This window comes from Protopterus annectens, chromosome 5.part1, assembly GCF_019279795.1.
Source record: "Protopterus annectens isolate FY-2018-M chromosome 5.part1, PAN1.0, whole genome shotgun sequence".
NCBI lineage: Eukaryota > Metazoa > Chordata > Ceratodontiformes > Protopteridae > Protopterus > Protopterus annectens.
The window spans coordinates 524,849,757-524,868,588 of NC_056736.1; the positions used below are offsets into that span (position 1 = coordinate 524,849,757).

Consider the following 18,832-nt stretch of genomic DNA (forward strand, 5'->3'; position numbering starts at 1 on the left):
GAGTAGCACTCAAACATAGTACTGACAAACACAGGGGAATGTTTACGTCTGGATCAAGCAGTGACGAAATTGCTAGGGACTTCACTGAACACAATTTTACTCTTAATCTCTCCATTTCATAATCCATAACATTCACACCACACTTACAAAGGAACACCTCCTCCTTCCACAAACACAGCTACCCACACCCGCACAACTGCTGTAATGGCTTTGGCAAACAAATGAAAATGATTGATGGGTGTTGGTTCAGGGCTCCCATCCATATCTCTCAACAGTACAGATTTTTGCAGAAAGTCCAGATTTTTTGTCTGTTTTTCATAAAATTGCAATTTTCTGTCAAATTACTGGCAAATCATTGAACACTGAAATCAGAAAGTTGACAGGCATTTGATTTTCAGACTTCATATCCTTAAGAAAATTCACTCTAATGCAAAACCTGTTTATCAACTTTCTAAGTTTGTAAGTGCAATACTTATAAATTGTCCCAATTTTTGGGCCTTTGTCCCCTATTATTTATGGCCTTGTCCAGATTTCTTGCTCTATGATGTTGAGAGGTATGTTGCCATCCCTTCCTACTGGAGCCAGTCCACTGCACTTACACGTGTCCCCCTCAGCAGGGTAGCAAGCAGGTATCAGTCCAGATTTGCTTTATAGTTCTTTTATACCACACACACACACACACACACACACACACACACACACACACACACACACACACACACACACACACACACACACACACACACACACACACACACACACACACACACACACACACACACACACACACACACACACACACACACAGTAAATCTTGTTGTCCATGTTATTTATTCTTTTCCTTGGCTTTGTTTCTCTTACTTGTAATGTTGCTTTTACTCATTTTTTTTCGCCTGCCTCCCATATCTACCCTAATTATTACTTCCAACAAATACTTTTTCTCACTCTTTCTTCTCTTCCCCTCCTCCTCTTTATCCACTATTTGAACTTTTCCACTCTGACATTTGCTTTATGAGTAAATAATGAACTCTCACCCTTCTAATGCCAGCACATTTCAATGCTACATAATATTGTATTTAGTCTAATAATAGGTACATAGGTAGGTACTAGGCTATCGGCCCAAGGGCCTAAGTAAGCCTAGCCAACAAGGTTCCCTGGCTTATGCCACCCAAGAAAGTTATTTTCCTGTGCCACTGTCGAGCAGAGCCCCCAGGCTATATTTCCCATCCACTCAAAGATTTTTCTTGAAGAGTGCTAATGAGGAACCTTGCTTGACATAGTTGGGTAGCTTGTTCCAGAGTATGGGAAGTCTCTGGGATAGGAATCTATCCCTCCAGCATGTCCTGTTTATTGTGGTGACAAGGTTTAGGACCCTAGAATGTGTAGCTGCTCGGAGGGATTGGGATTTCTTTAGGAGTAGCATGTCCAACAACTCTGGGTTTGACATAGCTTTAAATGTTAGGCAGAAATCATCTCGGAGTAGGCGATATGCTACGGAGTAAAGCTGGAGTTTTTGAGATGGTCAGTGTAGGGCATCTGTATGAGGCCAGTAATCCTCTTTGTGAGGTACTTCTGTGGCCTTTCTAGCTGCTGCAGATGTCTTGTGAGGTACATTCCAAAAGGGGCACTGTACGCTATAATGAGTGCTGAGTAGAGGGGAACAATGACCTCTTTTTTTCCTGGATGAGAACCCTTTTGTGATGAGGTGTGCCACGTAGAAGGACTTCCTGACTACTGTGCCAATGTGATTATCAAAGGAGAGACTACTGTCCACCTGGGTCCCAAGGTCTCTTATCACACATTCAGTGTTAAGTAGACTGCTAAGTGGTAGTTCATGGGTACAGAGTTTTTACCAAAAGGGATGACAATGCACTTTTTGGCACTGAGCTTGAGGCCATGGCTCTGACAACAGGCATCTGTCTCAGTGAGGCCCTTCTGTAGGATGTCCACATTATTTGGGGACTCGACTATGGCTCCTAGTTTGCAGTCATCTGCGAACTTCATTATCCAGAGGCCTTCTGTGTTAGCCTGTACTTCAGAGAAGTAGATACCAAACAGGAGAGGTCCCAGGACTGAATCCTGTGGTACTCCACTTGTCACTGGTTTGATGTCAGATTTGGAGTCTGCAACTTTTACAGTGTGGGTTCTGTCAGTGAGCCAGTTGGCAACCCATCTTGTGACATGGGGATTTATACCTAGTTTAATGAGTTTAGCTGTAATTCCAGAATGAGGGATGGTGTCAAAAGCCTTGGCGAGGTCAAGATAGGCTGTGTGAACCACCTTAGCCTCATCTACGGCTTTGGTGACTGCCTCAAAGAAGTCGATTAGGTTCTAGATGCATGATCTGCCTTTCACAAACCTGAACTGGGTGGGAACCAGAGTTTGGAGGTTACCAATATCTTTGTTTATTAGTTCCATGATGATACATTCCATGGCCTTGGAGACCAGGCTCGTCAGGCTAATAGGGCGATAATTCCCAAAATCAGTGGTGACTCCCCCTTTCTGGAGTGGGATAACTGTTGCTGTGCGCCATTCAGTGGGCACAAAGCCTGATGAGAGGCTATGATTGAACATGGTGCTTAGGTGGGGAGCCAGTTCGTTCTAAGTTCGTGTAAAATGCAGCCTGGTATGTTGTCCAGTCTCATGGATGCTGTGTGTTTGGCTTTAGAGAGTGCAGCTTTTACCTGTGTAGTTGTGATTACAGGGACTCTGCATTCTTCCTCTATAGATATGGGCCCTTTAGGTGTGAGAGGGTGGTAAAGTTAGTACTGAACCTGTCTGCCAGGATGTTGGCAAGATCAGTTGGTTCTGTAATTTTCGTGCCATTGTGCTGTAACTCAGAGCAGATTTGGGTGTTGCCATTGAGATTCTTGACATAGCTATAGAATGCTTTGTGGTTGTCCTTAGAATCAGAGGTGATTTTATTTTCATAGCTAGCTTTGGAGGCTGTTGTAAGGGATCTCAGCTGCTTACTGAGGCTGAACGGGGAGAGCTCCACCACTCATTGGATTTTACTCTTTTGCAACAGTTTCTTCCTTCTGTTATACAGTTTGTTTATGACAGGTGACCAAAAGATTGGCTTCCTTTTGGAGGATAGCTTCTTGGTTCTGTTTGGGATAGCACAATCCATGCACTCATGTAAGTGCTTATAGAGTGCATTTGTGTAGGATTCTGCAGTCGTAACTATATTGCCCATCTACATGGGTTGCATGAAGTTCACCACTTCTGTCTTAAGAAGCATGAAGTTGGCTTTGGAGAAAACTTTTACCATGGTTTCCTTAATGGGGGGGGTGGGGGGGTGGGAGCGGGATGTGGATATCTAGGGTGATTAGCTTATGGTCAGATCTGACCAATGAGGAGTTGACTTTGGGTGTGGAACACCGGTCACTCATGTTGGTAATGACTAGGTCTAGGATATTGTTGCCCTTGGTGGGTGTGTGGGTAAGTTGATCCGGGGCACTGGAATTTATAAATTCAAGAAAGCGTTGAGTGAAGGAGTTGGTACATGAGTAGTTTTCCCAGTTAATGGTGGGGTAGTTGAAATCGCCCATTAATAGGTGGTTGGCTGAACCCTAATATTTTTCAGTATATCAAGAAAAGAGGAGTGGGAATCCTGGGGCATGATGGGGGATATGTAGCAAGCAACAATTTGGATTGCAGTTTTGCTCAGAGTTAGTTGCACTTGGATAACCTCGGATGCATTATGCTGAGCAACTAGCCTGGAGGTGTAAATATCCTTAATGAATATGGACACACCTCCACCTTTGGAGTTCTGGTCCAGGTTACATGCCTGAAAAGTGTGGTATGAGTTATAGCCTGGTAGTGCAGGGGTGCTCTCCGGAGCCTTGAACCAGGTCTCAGTCATTGCACAGATATCGATGTTCTCCATTTTAAGGAGTGCCTTGAGTGAGTGCATTTTGATATTTAGACTTCTAGCATTGAGTAGCATTACCCTCAGTTTTTGCTTGCCTGTTCCTGTTACGGTGGTGAATTTGTCATTTGAACCTTGTCTAAAAAAGGCACTATAGGGGCGGCAAGAGCCTTAGCCATTATCCGGAATCCCATGGGCAACAGGTGCAGGCCATCTTTGGCAAAGCATCGTGGTCTGTCGACCATGTCGTCCCAGGCAGACAGATACTGGCTCCCCTTCGAATGACACCAGAAGGTTAGGTTCATAGGTTCATAGATTAGTACTAAGCTAACTGCCCTTGCAAGCCATTTTAAGCTTAGCCAATTATCCCTTGTGAGACTCAAACCCTGCACCTTGTGTTTGTAAGGCAAACACCTTAACCATTAGGCCACTCTCCCAACCCCAAGCCAATTGTTGAAGTCAGTCATTTTGTCCTGGTACTGCGGTATCATTCTGGGCGATGGCAGAATGCTACTCAGGGCTAGGATCATACCTGCCTGGGCTACAAGATTAGAGAGCTCTTCCATGTCTCTCTTCATGTAGTCAAGGGAGGTATGTCTCAGGTCATTCACACCAACATGGACAATGACAGAGTCATATTTGTACTTGTTGTGGAGTGACTTGAGTGTGTGGGTTATGTGGCGGATCCTGGCACCCGACAGGCTGCTGACAGTAACCTTCTCCTTGTTTAGCCTGGTGAGTGGGACATCAGTGTGCCTGACTATATGTTTGCCCATAATATCTGAAGAAGTGAGTGGGATTTTCATGACAGCATCAAGGAAACATTTTCCTTCCTTCTGTGCTTTTTTTCTTAAATTTTGGATTTTTCTTGGTATATTGATTGATTTTCTTAGTATATTTTATTTTTTATTTATTTTCCATTTGTTTACCACATTAGTCAGACTGGACACAAGGTGACCATTTTCAGCAGAGGCTCGGGGAGAAAAGATTCAGATACATAGTAAACAATTATAAAATATAATAAAAATAAATTATACAAACATAGCTATTATGTACAAAGAGCATAGAAAATATAAAAGGAGTAAAATCAGAGTTTTACAATTGATGCAGCATACAGTGGTTAGAATATTGAGAAACAATTAAACAAGATATTATACAACAAATATAGAACGGCTTGAACATAAATTCAAAAAGAAGTTTCCATAGACAAACAGGGTCATAAACTAGAAAGCACAACTATATTGATATGATTTATATTGCATTTATCTTGTTTTAATGATGGTATATGTGTATTATTGTGTGTGTCATATGTGCACAAATATTTGTATTAATCTATGAATTTACAGTATATTGACAAAAGTACTGGGTCACATCAGAGGCTTGGGAGGTCATTGTTAATAAACTGAGAACTGTTGTAAAGCTTGGCAATGAATACCATAAGTTCAGGTTATGCTATAAGAGAATAACTATGTAAACATAACCATGTCAGCAGCCAGAATGCATTATAAACTGAATGTTTTACTGTGCACATTAATAAATGGATAGATTGCCCCAAACTCTGGACTGATGTGTGTGCTTTGTTTTTTTTATTCCAGGAGAAATGCTATTCAGAAGTGAAGAGACATATAAGGGAACAGTTTTAGTGGCACACCAGGCTGTGATTTGTTTGATGTCTATTGCCAAGCAAAGCTGACGAAATAGTCGAATCTACCCAAGCTGGAAATGTGAGACTGTAGCCCATTGAAGTAGGGGAGATGGGAGGAGTAACTTGGCCAGGAAGTGAAACTTGCAAAACTGCTCCTTGTGAAAAGTCTTTTTTTTTATCTCAATAATTTGTTGACACTTTTGCAAGTTTCTTTCAGAGAATGTGTAGTACATCAATAGGAACAACATTTGTAAAATTCAGCACATACCAGTCTATGACACATGAGCTGCAGACTCGCAAACTTGGCATTTTTTTCAGGTGTTCCATTCTAAGTGAATGGAAGTCTAGTTTGACAACAAATGGTAGGGCTATTTGTTCTCAGTCTGTATTGAGACAGATTTAGCTTTCCAAAGGAATCACAATGTCTGCCCCCATGAGGGCAGACAAGAGTAAAAAAATAAATAAAATTAGGAATGAGTACTTATTTTGCTGTCGGCAGCTTTAGGAGGTGCAGTAAATCATGGCAAGATAAAAAAAAAATGTTTTTTCATTGTTTGCCCGTAGTGGTCCTTTAAAGCATCAATATACTAAAGCTGCTGGAAAGGCAACTACTTGTATAACTATTCACTTCCCACAGCTTCAGACTTCATGTAGTGTTACTGAACTGCTTGCCACTTTCCTTTTAAAAGTTAATTATAACATACCTTGTAAACTTCACTCAAAACATGCTCTTTAGACCATTCATGATTTTGACTGTTTAAAATATTGTCCATATTGTGACTGGTTGTCAGGCACTTGCCTCAACAAAGTCAACCTCAGAATATGTGTAAAGTTGGTGATCTTCAGGTATGCTAAACTTAGGTCCTTAACAAGTAGACCTTTCCAGCTATCCATGCAGCCTGACAAACATAGTACATCTTACCTGGATGGTGACATTCAGATTTCTGAAGGACATGACTTCTGCAGTTAATACATCTATCAGCACTTGTTGCTCCTCCTGCTGTTTTTCTAGTTGTCTTCGTTGTTCACGTTCCTCTGTCAACTGCAAGTCAATCTGCAATAGAATTGTTATACACAAAATTATGTCGTCATATTTTCACACAACCTGCTGAATGTTTTAACTGTAAGTACTCCCAGTCCATTAATCAAGCAGTACAGAGTTGTGCCACCTATGGTTCCCATACCACAACAATAAAAAGGAACAGGCAACATCATCAAATTATCCCTGGAGAGGAGAGGGTATTAGTTAGGTCACCTTCAAAAGTGCCATGCATCATCTACATTTGGACTATTATTCCAAGTTCCCTGAAATAATCAGACTATTGTCATATCTAACAATGATTCACAACACACACATCTTGAATTCCAAAGATTACTGCGTGAATCAGAATTCAGACATATGACATCTAGGCCACACTATCCCCAGAGTAATGGAAAACAGAGTTACTTAAAGAGTGAATAATCTCATTTGGAGCAGCAATTGCTATTAAGGCTGCCATCTCAAAATTGTGGAAAAAAGGAATACTCCACTGCAGGGGTATAGTCTCTTAGCAGTTCAACTCTGGACAGAAGGCTGAAAAGCAGATTGCCTACTTCAATTGCCTGAAAATTAACACAAACTGAATGAAATGCCTGAAAGAAATTGCATGAAACTGAAATATTATTATGACAAACTGCAGAAACACATCTCAACTTCCTGGGGATAAAGAATGTAAAAGCATGGGAAACTCTGCAGACTGCAACTGAAGTGGTTGGTAAAGCAGTCAAAACAAGCTCTTACACAATTCATGAGGGAAAAAAAAGCAAACTGCAGAAAATAAATGTATTAAGTTTCCTGGCATACCATAATTAAGACTGGCAGCTCCCACAGTACCCTAGGCATTAAAGAATGTTCTGCTCAAGGAAGCAGTAAAACTTCAATAATCCTCAAAAAGTGAATCATCAAGTGTGTTTGTCAATAAACAACCACCTCATTTACTAGAGACTTGACCTGGCAATGCATGGTCATTTGAATAATGACTAGAAACCATCCTTTGAGACTTTGCGGGACTTCAGATCAACAACCAAAGCCAAGATAAGGCCACATTTCTAGCTCATGTGAAAGTGGTCAGAACTTGGCTAGTGCTTGCCATCTTTTAGTCAAAAATATATTTGTTAGCATTCATACCCTCCAACCTGTAATACTATCTCCCTTCTGTCAATTAACTCCATAGTTTTGCTAAAACAGAAACAAAACATCTAACCATAGTGTAGATGGAGTTCCCCATATCACATTAATTCATTTGCCCTCCAGAGTCTGCCAAAACATCGGTAGGACACAAGTCACCTGTCATTTCTGAGTTTAGTACTGCTGCCACGTGTTTATATCCTTTTCTACATGAGGAAAAAGGGCCATACATCACACCCAAGCTGGGAAGTTTCACATGCTCAACCTTATTTAGTGGTGTGGCTTTAGCCTCAATACAAATTTCTTAACATCCCATTCTGAAACAAATAAAGTGATTACAACTGGAGAGCTAATCATTGATTCTCTATATAAACTGTGCAGTGAAGCACACAGTACACAGCTCTGCAGAGTGACAGAGGAGCAACAGCTGAACCATTGCATCTAAAGACTGCTTGCTACCAAGTCATCCAATGTCTTTAATGAAGAACTGCATAATAAGTATGAATGAAGCCTTCACCATAGAACTGTTTGCAGCACATACTTACATATGTTATATGTACTGCATACCAGTAAGCAGAAGAAACTCTTCCTTTCATTTATTTTCTTCCTTAGTTTGCTTATTTGTATATTTTGTGCTGGTGTTGTTGCTCACTTAGGTAAGAGTATCAAAAACCTGCCACACAGTGTACAGTCATACATACAACATTCATTCAGCATTCACACAACCCTCTTTTACCCAGAGTACCTAAGCATATAATCTTTCACCTTCACAACACAGACAATTAAAACTTCATTCTTAAATTCACAGAAAACTAATTTCTTCACAACTAAATCATATCTTTTACTTCAAAATCTAACATCGACCATCAAATACTACCATTTGTATATTATCTTAGATGAATTGTACCTTATACTTCTTAATAAACTAAGAGGTGCAAACCAAACCTAGACTCCTCACTAACACCCAACCCTCCCCAGCTCATTCTAACTCTCACAAGCCATCACAGAATACTTATGCACAATTCACTTCATATGCCAAACCTTACGTAAAAAGTGGACTCGTAACTGTGGGTACAAATTAGTATAACCCTGATATATACTTTTTCTTGTAAGAGACATGGTCAAAGATGACACTAAAATATCCCTTTCCTAAATGCTACCTATTACCCAGAGAGACAATCACACTGAAATTTAAAAAAAGAGGAGGATCCATATGAGTTACTAAACTAACTAAATAAATAAATAAATGAACAAATGCCCAAACCATTAGTTATCCGACTTCCAAATAATCCTCAAAACACCAACAGGATTACAAGTAAGGTTACTCAGAGTGGTAATACACATCTTTACTTAGCCTCTGCTTACATCCTATTTATTCTGTGCCACATTTTCCACTCTTCAGGGCTTAGATTTTCACTGGTAGTATCAAGTCATTCTCATTCTCTTTCTGTCCTGTATTATTTTTCATCTCACATGCAGCTTCACTCCCTCTCCCACACTAGCTTATATATGTTTCAGGGTCATAGGGTAACAAGACTCCATCTCAGCATTCACCAGGTCCAAGGCAAAGAAACAAATGTTGGACAGGATGCTAACCTATCTTAAAATGCACAGACACATTAATGTGTACACCAAACACATGTAGGTATATACGTAGACACACACCTGAAAGACTGCCAGCTCACTTATGACATGTGCACCCTATGAAAATCAAAACTGCACAGAAGTCATCCCAGCTGAGAATCATACTGGAGAACTAAGTAATGTAGGGTCAGCAAACACTAAGTACTGTGACACTGTGCTACCATGTGCAACTTAACATAACGTTAATTCATCAGTTAATTCTTTAACTACGAGTCTGTAAATTGGCTCATTCTGAAAATGTCTACTGCTTTAACAACAGATCTACTTCTTGTAATAGCCTGCCCCTTGTCTGGTTTTTATTAAACTACAAATGATTTTGTCTTTTGCTTGATTCCTTAATTCTGTAACAAGTACCAAGTGTCTGTGAAACCCTTTGGTGTCATGAAGAACAAATGACAAATAACTGAAAAATCTTTGCAAGAGTCAAGGATATTCCAAAATGTCCCCATCATCTCTGCAGTACTCACTTTCTCCAAGTCAAAAGTATTATAAACTTTAAAGGCTTCTTCCCATGCAGAAATGTTGCATGCTGCACCAATCTAGGCTTCTTTTTTAAGAAGAAAGTAATCTTTATCAATCTTTCAATATGCATTTAACAACAGATTCACTGGGTGATTAGTATCTATTATAAAAAAAAGCAAAAGAGAGAATCTGATCTTTTTTTTAAATCATCTTGCAGTTCTTAAAGACTGTAACCTTGCCGTACATCAAATTTTTATAAATATCTTTATTAAATTATAACAGTGACACAGGTATATGTACATTAATCTAAAAGAAAGCAAACTAATTTATACACTATACACATCTCCTTTTTAACAAATATCTTTAACTTCATTACATAACTTGTTCAATTCATTCCTTCCCTTATACCTCATTCCAAACATTATTCTGCATGCATTTTCCTCCACATATTCTATTTACTTCTGAGTAATTAGTTTTTCTTTTTTCTAAGGATCCCACTCCCAGTTCTGTTATCTCCTTCAGTACTTCAGTTACATATGGTTTAGATTTTGATTCATATTTTCTAGTAATTGTTTTTTTTGGCACTTCAGAGTCCACGCCCCAGCTCAGATTTTTCTTTAGTTACAATGATTTCCTCATCCAACTCTTGTGAAAAAACAGTCCACAAATGCAAAAAAGTCCAGAAGGTTTAGATTTCTCAGGCTCTTGAATATTCATCTTGCAGCAAGGAATAAAACTAAGTTCCTAGACCAACAACTTTGAATTCTTCAAAAGGTTGCCATGCAACAAAATGTTTTTGGAGGCTCCAGTTGCACCATTTCTCAAAAGAAAGACAAAATGACTCTGAGGACTTCATAATGAATCACTTCCAATAGCCATCACTACTTGTGACTCCATGTAGAATATGATGTACCAGGAAGTTGATGTTGCAAGAATTTGGTGCTTCTAGCTTCATCAACATTTACAATGAAGCCTGTGTGTTATTTACAGGAAACCAATGACTTGCATACTGGTACTCTGAATGGTACTAGGACAAGCAATTAAAGGAATATATCCCATATGCCACACTAAAGGAAGCCCAATTACTGTGAAAGGTCAGTGTCACCTATAAAATACAGCCTAGAGCTTTGAGACCCTAAGAGAAGATATAATAGCCACCAAAAATGCATCATTCCAAGTACAAATGCCAGCAGCACAAAACCAGCTAACCCAAATAAGGATAGAAAACTATTCACTCATGATCTCCAAAAAGGAGAAATGTGGAGGCAGAGTCAAGATGGCTAAGTGAAGATAGTAACTTTGTACAGCGCTGCAGAAAAAGACATAATACAGGAAAACAACCATTTTATTTCCAAAAAATACTATAATCTTAATGTGGATAGTTTTGATCATTCAAATATCAATTTGTGGAATTATATAAAAAATTCTACTATTAATTTTACTCGGACACTGACTAGTGAATGAAGATGAGCAATTTTAAGCATTCTCATACTGACATTTCTCTGAAGAAATATATATAACTTCAGACTGCGGTGGTGGTGCTGCGGTAGCATTGTCGCCTTACAGTTAGACGTTGCCCGTTCGATCCTCAGTTAGAGCGTCTTCTGTGTGGCGACATGCATGAACGGGTGTTCCTTCATTGAAGGTTGTGCGTTAGGCCTGGCAAGCCAGCATGTAAAACTCTACTGCCAATCATTAGCGGACCGGACTTCCGCTGTGGCGACCCCTAACTGGGAAAAAGCCGAAAGATTGACTTCTATTCTTCAGAATTATCACTGAAAATGGATGGCTTCCAGATGAATTTAGAAAATCTCAGAGAACAGTCAAACAAACTGATGCTTATAAAGAACTATTACAACAACAAACCAAAATATCTAGCATGCAGAATGTCCTGAATGACATAAATGGGAAGCTAAAAGAAGAAGAATCTCAAATGGAATTTTTACTAAAATAAAATACATGGTTTCTTCTAAACAAAATAGATGACTTAGAATACAGAGAAAGGAAAAAAGAAGTTATGTACTCACCATAACATTCCATGTTTGTTGTCTAGTAACTCACCTTCATTCTTGCTGGTTGGGTTTGCAGCCGAACCTCGGCTCTAACTCGGCCGCATACCAAGGCTCGAGAGCTTCAACTGGCTCAAGGCTACAACCTATCCCATGACACTTAGCGGCTGTTCCCCAGATCTCATTTGAGAGAGTACTCCCTAGAGTATGCTAACATACAGAAAGGAAAGATTTATGAAAAATATTAGTTATAAAGGTAAAGAGGCAAGAAGGGAATCAGACCATATTTGCCAATTGTAAAGTCCTCCAGATCCTCCAGGAGGAGGGATGGATCGGTGGGATGCAAGAATGAAGGCGAGATACTGGACAAACATGGAATGTTGTGGTGAGTACATAACTTCTTTATGTTATGTTATCCTATCTCGCCTTCATTCTTGTTGGTTGGAACAGAGTCCCCAGCACCTTTTTCTTGGTTGACTCAAGGGAATAAACTCTTCACGACAGTGGAACCAAAGGATGTCCTGTTCCGGGAGGCCACATCTACTTTGTAATGACTGATAAAAGTGTGAGGATTAACCCATGTAGCAGCAGCACAAATTGAATCCACTGGAAGTCTGGATTGAAAGGCAATGGACGTACACACCGCTGTAGTTGAATGTCCTTTTACTTTCCCGGGTGGTTCTTTATTATGAGAATTGTAGACATAGGTGATGGTCTCAGTAAGCCACTTGGACACAGTAACTTTTGAGACTGCCAAGTGATCTCAGTAAGCCATTTGGACACAGTAATTTTTGAGACTGCCAAGCCTTTTTTGTTTTCTGCATAGGAAACAAACAACTACCCTGACTTTCTGATATCTTTGGTCCTGTGCAAGTAAAAACGCAACTGTCTATGCACATCCAGTTGGTGAAGCTTATATTCTGCCTTGTTGCCATAGTTAGGAAAAATCACAGGCAATTCTATAGACTGGTTTAAATTTGCTTCAGAACAAACTTTTGGTAAGAAGGAAGGATTTGTCCTGAGGGAAACTCTATATTTGAGGAAAATCAAATAAGGAGGATGGATAGACAAAGCTTGCAATTCTGAAACTCTCCTAGCTGAAGTAATTACTGTTAGAAAGACTGATTTCCAAGATAAAAAATGTAGTGAACAAGAGGATGCTGGTTCGAAGGCAGGAAGGATCAGAGATGATAATACTAAATTTAGATCCCATGGAGGGGTTCTCTTAAGGCTGGTCTTAACAGGAAGGTACCCCTGAGGAAAGCTTTGCATAATCTATGGGACATTACATTGGCTCAGAGGTCTCCCACATGATAATTTGATATAGTGGCTAATTGTACTCGAATAGTGGCTACCACTGCTCCTTGATTAAAGACTTCTGTTAGAAATTCCAAAATTGAAGGTATAGGGGCTGTAAAGGGATCTATATGTTTTTTGTCCGCCCAACAAGAGAACCTCTTCCATTTGCTTGCGTAAAGCTTCCTAGTCATCTTTTAGGTTCATAGGTAGGTATTAGGCTATTGGCCCTAGGGCCTATATAAGCCTAGCCAAAAATGTACCCTGGCTTTTGCCACCCAAGAAAAATTATTTTCCTGTGCCCCTGTCGAGCAGAGCCACAGAAGTGATCCCTGGGGTGAATTTCCTATTTCCCATCCAATCATCAAGATTTTTCTTGTAGAATGCTAATGAGAAGCTCTGTTTGACATAGATAGGTAGTCTGTTCCAGAGTATGGGAAGTCTCTGGGATTGGAATCTATCCCTCCAGCATGTTCGGTTTATTGTGGTGACAAGGTTTAGGTCCATAGAGCATGTAGCTCGGAGGGATTGGGATTTCTTTAAGTGAAGCATGTACAACAGCTCTGGGTTTGACATAGCTTTGTATGTTAGGCAGAGATCGCCTCTGAGTAGGCGATATGTGACAGAGTAGTGCTTGAGTTTTTTGAGACTGTCTGCGTAGGGCATCTGTTTGAGGCCAGTAATCCTCTTTGTGAGGTATTTCTGTGGCCTTTCCAATTGTTGTAGATGTCTTGTGAGGTACATACCTAAAGGGGTGTTGTACTCTATAATGGGTCTAATGAGTAATGAGTAGAGGGGCACAATGATCTTTTTTTTTTTCTGGTTGAGAAATCTTTTGTGATTAGGTGAGCCACGTAGAAGGATTTCCTGACCACTGTGGTGATGTGATTATCAAAGGGGAGACTACTGTCCACCTGTGTCACAAGGTCTCATCACATTTTCGGTGTTAAGTAGATTACCAGCTATGTGGTAGTTCATGGGTACAGAGTTTTTACCAAAGGGGATGACAATACACTTTTTGGCATTGAGCTTCAGGCCATGGCTTTGACACCAGGTGTCTGTCTCAGTGAGGCCCTTTTGTAGCATGTCCACATTGTTAGGAGTTTCAATTATGGCTCCTAGTTTGCAGTCATCTGCAAACTTTCTTAGCCAAAGACCTTCTGTGTTAGCCTGCACTGCAGAGAAGTAGATACCAAACAGAAGAGGACCCAGGACTGAACCCTGTGGTACTCCACTTGTCACTGGTCTGAAGTCAGATTTGGAGTCCGCTACTTTCACAGTGTGGGTTCTGTCCATGAGCCAGTTTGCAACCCATCTTGTGACATAGGGATTTATACCTAGTTTAGTGAGCTTATCTATAATTCCAGAGTGGGGGATGGTGTCGAAAGCCTTGGCGAAATATAGATAAGCTGTGTAAACCACTTTATCCTCATCTATGGCTTTGGTGACTGCTTCAAAGTCGTCATTCAGGTCTAGGAGACATGATCTGAATTTTACAAATCCGAACTGGGTAGGGTCCAGAGTTTGAAGATTACCAATGTCTTTGTTTATGAGTTCCATGATGATACATTCCATGGCCTTTCAGACCAGGCTTGTCAGGCTAATGGGTCGGCAGTTCCCGGGGTCCATCGTGGCTCCCCCTTTGTGGAGTGGGATAACCGTCGCGGTGCGCCATTCAATGGGCACAAAGCCTGAGGTGTGGCTATGATTGAACATGGTACTTGGGTAGGGTGCCAGTTCATTCTGTAGTTCGTGTAGAATGCAGCCTGGGATATTGTCAGGTCGCAAGGCTGCTGTGCTCTTGGCTTTGGAGAGTGTTTTTTACCTGTGCAGCCGTGATTACAGGAAATCTGCATTCTTCTGGTATAGAGATGGGCCCTCTAGGGGGGTGAGAGGGGGTTAAAGTTAGCACTGAACCTATCTGCCAGGATGTTGGCAATATCAGTTGGTTCTGTATATTTGGTGCCATTGTGCTGCAACTCAGAGCAGATCTGAGTGTTGCCATTGAGATTCTTGACATAGCTATAGAATGCTTTGTGGTTGTCTTTAGAGTCAGTGGCAATTTTGTTTTCATAACTAGCTTTGGAGGATATTATGAGGGATCTCAGCTTCTTACTGAGGTTGACCAGGAAGTTCCTCCAGTTATGGGATTTTACTCTTTTTTGCAACAGTTTCTTTCTTCTGTTGTAGAGTTTGTTTATGGCAGAGGACCACCAGATTGGCTTCCTTTTTTTGGAGGATAGCATCTTGGTTCTATTAGGGATAGCATGATCCATGCACTCGTGTAAGTGCTTATAAAGTGCATTTGTGTAGGATTCAGCAGTCGTACCTCTATTGTCCGTCTGAATGGATGTAATTAAGTTTGCCACTTCTGTCTTAATGAGTGTGAAGTTGGCTTTGGAGAATTTTTTTATGGTGATTTCCCTAACTGGGGGTGGGGCGGGATGTGGATGTCTAGGGTGATTAGCTTGTGGTCAGATCTGACCTACGAGGAATTGACCTCTAGTGTGGAACACCAGTTGCCCATGTTGGTAATGACCAGGTCTAGGATATTGCTGCCCCTGGTAGGGTGTGAATAAGTTGATCCAAGACGTTGGAATTTATGAATTACAGAAAACGTTGAGCAAAAGAGCTGGTACATTAGTAGTTTTCCCAGTTAATGGTGGGGTAGTTGAAATTTCCCATTATTAGGGTGTTGGGTTGTACCCTAATACTTTCCAGTGTATCAAGAAATGAGGAGTGGGACTGCTGAGGCATGGTGGGGGGTCTGTAGCAAGCTACAATTTGGATTGCAGTCTTGCCCAGAGTTAGTTGCACTTGGATAATCTCGGATGCATTATGCTGTGCAACTAACCTGGAGGTGTGGATATCTTTAATGAATATGGGCACGCCTCCACCTTTAGTGCTTCATTGCGGGTTAGGTGTCCAAAAGGTGTGGTATGAATTATAGCCTGGTAATGCAGGGGTGCTCTCTGGAGCTTTGAACCAGGTCTCTGTCACTGCGAAGATGTTGGTGTTCTCCATTTTAAGGAGTGCCTCGAGTGAGTGCATTTTGAGATTTAGACTTCTAGCACTGAGTAGCAATACCCTCAGATTTTGCTTGCTTGTACCTGTTACAGTGGTGAATTTGTCATTTGAACCTTGCCTAAAAAAGGCACTATAGGGGTGTGGCAAGAGCCTTAGCCAGTATCTGGAATCCCAAGGGCGAAAGGTGCAGGCCATCTCTGGTAAAGCATCATGGTCTGTCGATCATGTCATCCCAGGCAGACAAATACTGGATCCCCTTAGAATGACACCAGAAGCTTAGCCAATTGTTGAAGTCAATCATTTTGTCCTTGTACTGTGCTATCATTCTGGGTGATGGCAGGATGTTACTCAAGACTAGGGTCATACCTGCCTGGGCTACATGATCTGAGAGCTCCTCCATGTCTCTTTTCATGTAGTCCAGGGCAAAGTAGTTGCTGCATTTGGCATTAAATGGAGTGGCAAAAAGGTCACAGCAAGGCTGGCCCCATTTGCGAAAAATTTTATTTGCAACTTCCTGATTTAGGGACCACTTGTGAGGCATGAGAATTGCTCTCCTTAGCCTGTCTGCTATTATGCTAGATTTCCCCAGGATGTGCGTTACCGTCAAAGCGCTGAGAAGAAATTGCCCATTGCCAAAAACTCTGGGCCTCTCGACATAGGGGATAGGATCTGGTTCCCCTGTTTCTTGATGGAATACCTCAGGGTTCAGTTCTGGGACCGCTCTTGTTTGGCATCTACTTCTCTGAAGTACAGGCCAACACTAAGGGACTCTGGCTAACAAAGTTCGCAGATGACTGCAAACTGGGAGCCATTATTGAATCCCCAAATGATGTGGATACTCTACAAAAGGGCCTTACAGAAACAGATGCTTGGTGCCAGAGCCATGGGCTCAAGCTCAATGCCAAGAAATGTATAGTTATCCCCTCTAGGGAAAAATCTGTTATCTGTGAATTACCATATAGGTGGCAGTACACTAAATACCGAAAGTGTGATAAGAGACTTAGGGACACAGGTGGACTGTGGTCTCACCTTCGATAACCACATTGCCACAACAGTCAGGAAATCCTTCTATGTGGCACACCTCATCACTAAGGGCTTTTCATCCAGAAAAAAGGAGGTCATTGTCCCACTGTACTCATCCCTCATTAGACCCTTTATAGAATACAACGCCCCGTTTGGTATGTACCTCTCAAGACATCTGCAACAACTGGAAAGGCTGCAGAAATACCTCACTAAAAGAATCACAGGCCTAAAGCAGATGCCCTATGCTGACCGCCTTAACTCCAGCTATACTCTGTTGCATATCGTCTACTCAGAGGCAATCTCTGCTTAACATACAAGGCCATGTCAAACCCAGAGCTGTTGGACATGCTACACTTAAAGAAATCCCAATCCCTCAGAGCCACACGCTCCAGGGATCTAAACCTTGTCATCACAATAAACAAAACATGCTGGAGGGACAGGTTCCTGACCCAGAGACTCCCCAGACTCTGGAATAGATTGCCCATACATGTCAAGAAGAGTGCCTCTTTGGTCCTCTTCAAAAGGAACCTTGACGATTGGATGGGAGAAAGGAAATTCACCCCAGGGCTCACGTCAGTCGCCCTGCTAGACAGCGGTCCAGGGAAGTAAATAGTGTGGGAAGAAATAGCCAGGGAATTGTTATGGCTAGGCTTGTATAGGCCCTAAGGCTGATAGCCTAGTACCACCCTATGAACCTATGAACCATACCACTGACATACTGTCTGTCTGAATTGCAATAGTCTCCATGGGAAGAGAGTTCTGAAATGCTTGCAATGCTAGAAGCACCGCCTCATCTCTAGGACATTGATATGCAAATGGTACTTGTGATTTTTCCAAACACGTTGGACGATCTGTCCCAGAAAATGTCGCGCCCCCTCCCCCCAATCTGGGATGCGTCCGTGGTTACTGTAGTGACAGGCTGGGGAAGTACAAACAGTCTGCTCATTGTTACCTAAGTGGACTGAAGCCACCAAAGTAGGTCCCTCTTGCAGACATCCGTAATAAGAATCTTGTGAGACATGGCCAACTCTTATATGGACCACTGAGTGAAGAGTAGCCACTGTAATATCTGCATGTGTAGTCGTGCCAGTGGGACTAGTGTTATCGCTACCATTGAGCCTAAGAGCTTGAGGACGAATTTTGCTTGTACCTTTTTCTTTTTGAGTAGGATAGATACTTGACTGCGCAGCGTTTGTATTCTCTCGAGGTAATTTTGCTACCATATCATGTGTGTTTAAATGCGCAACTATATACGCTGTGATGGCAACAAGGCAGATTTTTCTGTATTTATAGTAATGCCTAGGTCTGAGCAGAGATGGATGGTGGAGTCCCTGGCTCTGATTAGTATGTGCTGGGTGGTGGCAGTCAGGAGCCAGTCATCTAAATATGGAAACACCTGGAATCCCTTACATCTCAGATGAGCCGTGACTACTGCCATGCATTTGGTAAACACTCTGGGGGCTGTAAGTGAGACCAACGGGCAGAGCTCTGAAATGGTAATGAATATCTCCCAGCTGGAAGCGTAGAAATCTTCTGGAGCACCTGTCCATCTTTATGTGGTAGTATGCGTTCTAAAGAGCACATCCAATTGTCTTGTCCCAGAAAAGGGAGTATAGACTGCAGTGTTACCATCCGGAACTTTGCAGTCTTTACCGACTTTAGGCTGCTGAGATCCAATATTGGTCTCC

The 18,832-nt window shown here is 41.4% G+C and overlaps 1 protein-coding gene across 1 annotated transcript in view; it reads right to left on the reverse strand.

The window, feature by feature from the left end:
* Positions 1-18,832, reverse strand: part of SPICE1 (spindle and centriole associated protein 1) — a 1,080,118-nt gene that overhangs the window by 569,005 nt on the left and 492,281 nt on the right. Inside the window, exon 9 of the mRNA XM_044072827.1 lies at positions 6,439-6,570. Coding sequence (XP_043928762.1) covers positions 6,439-6,570 — 132 coding nt within the window. The remainder of the gene's footprint in view (positions 1-6,438; positions 6,571-18,832) is intronic.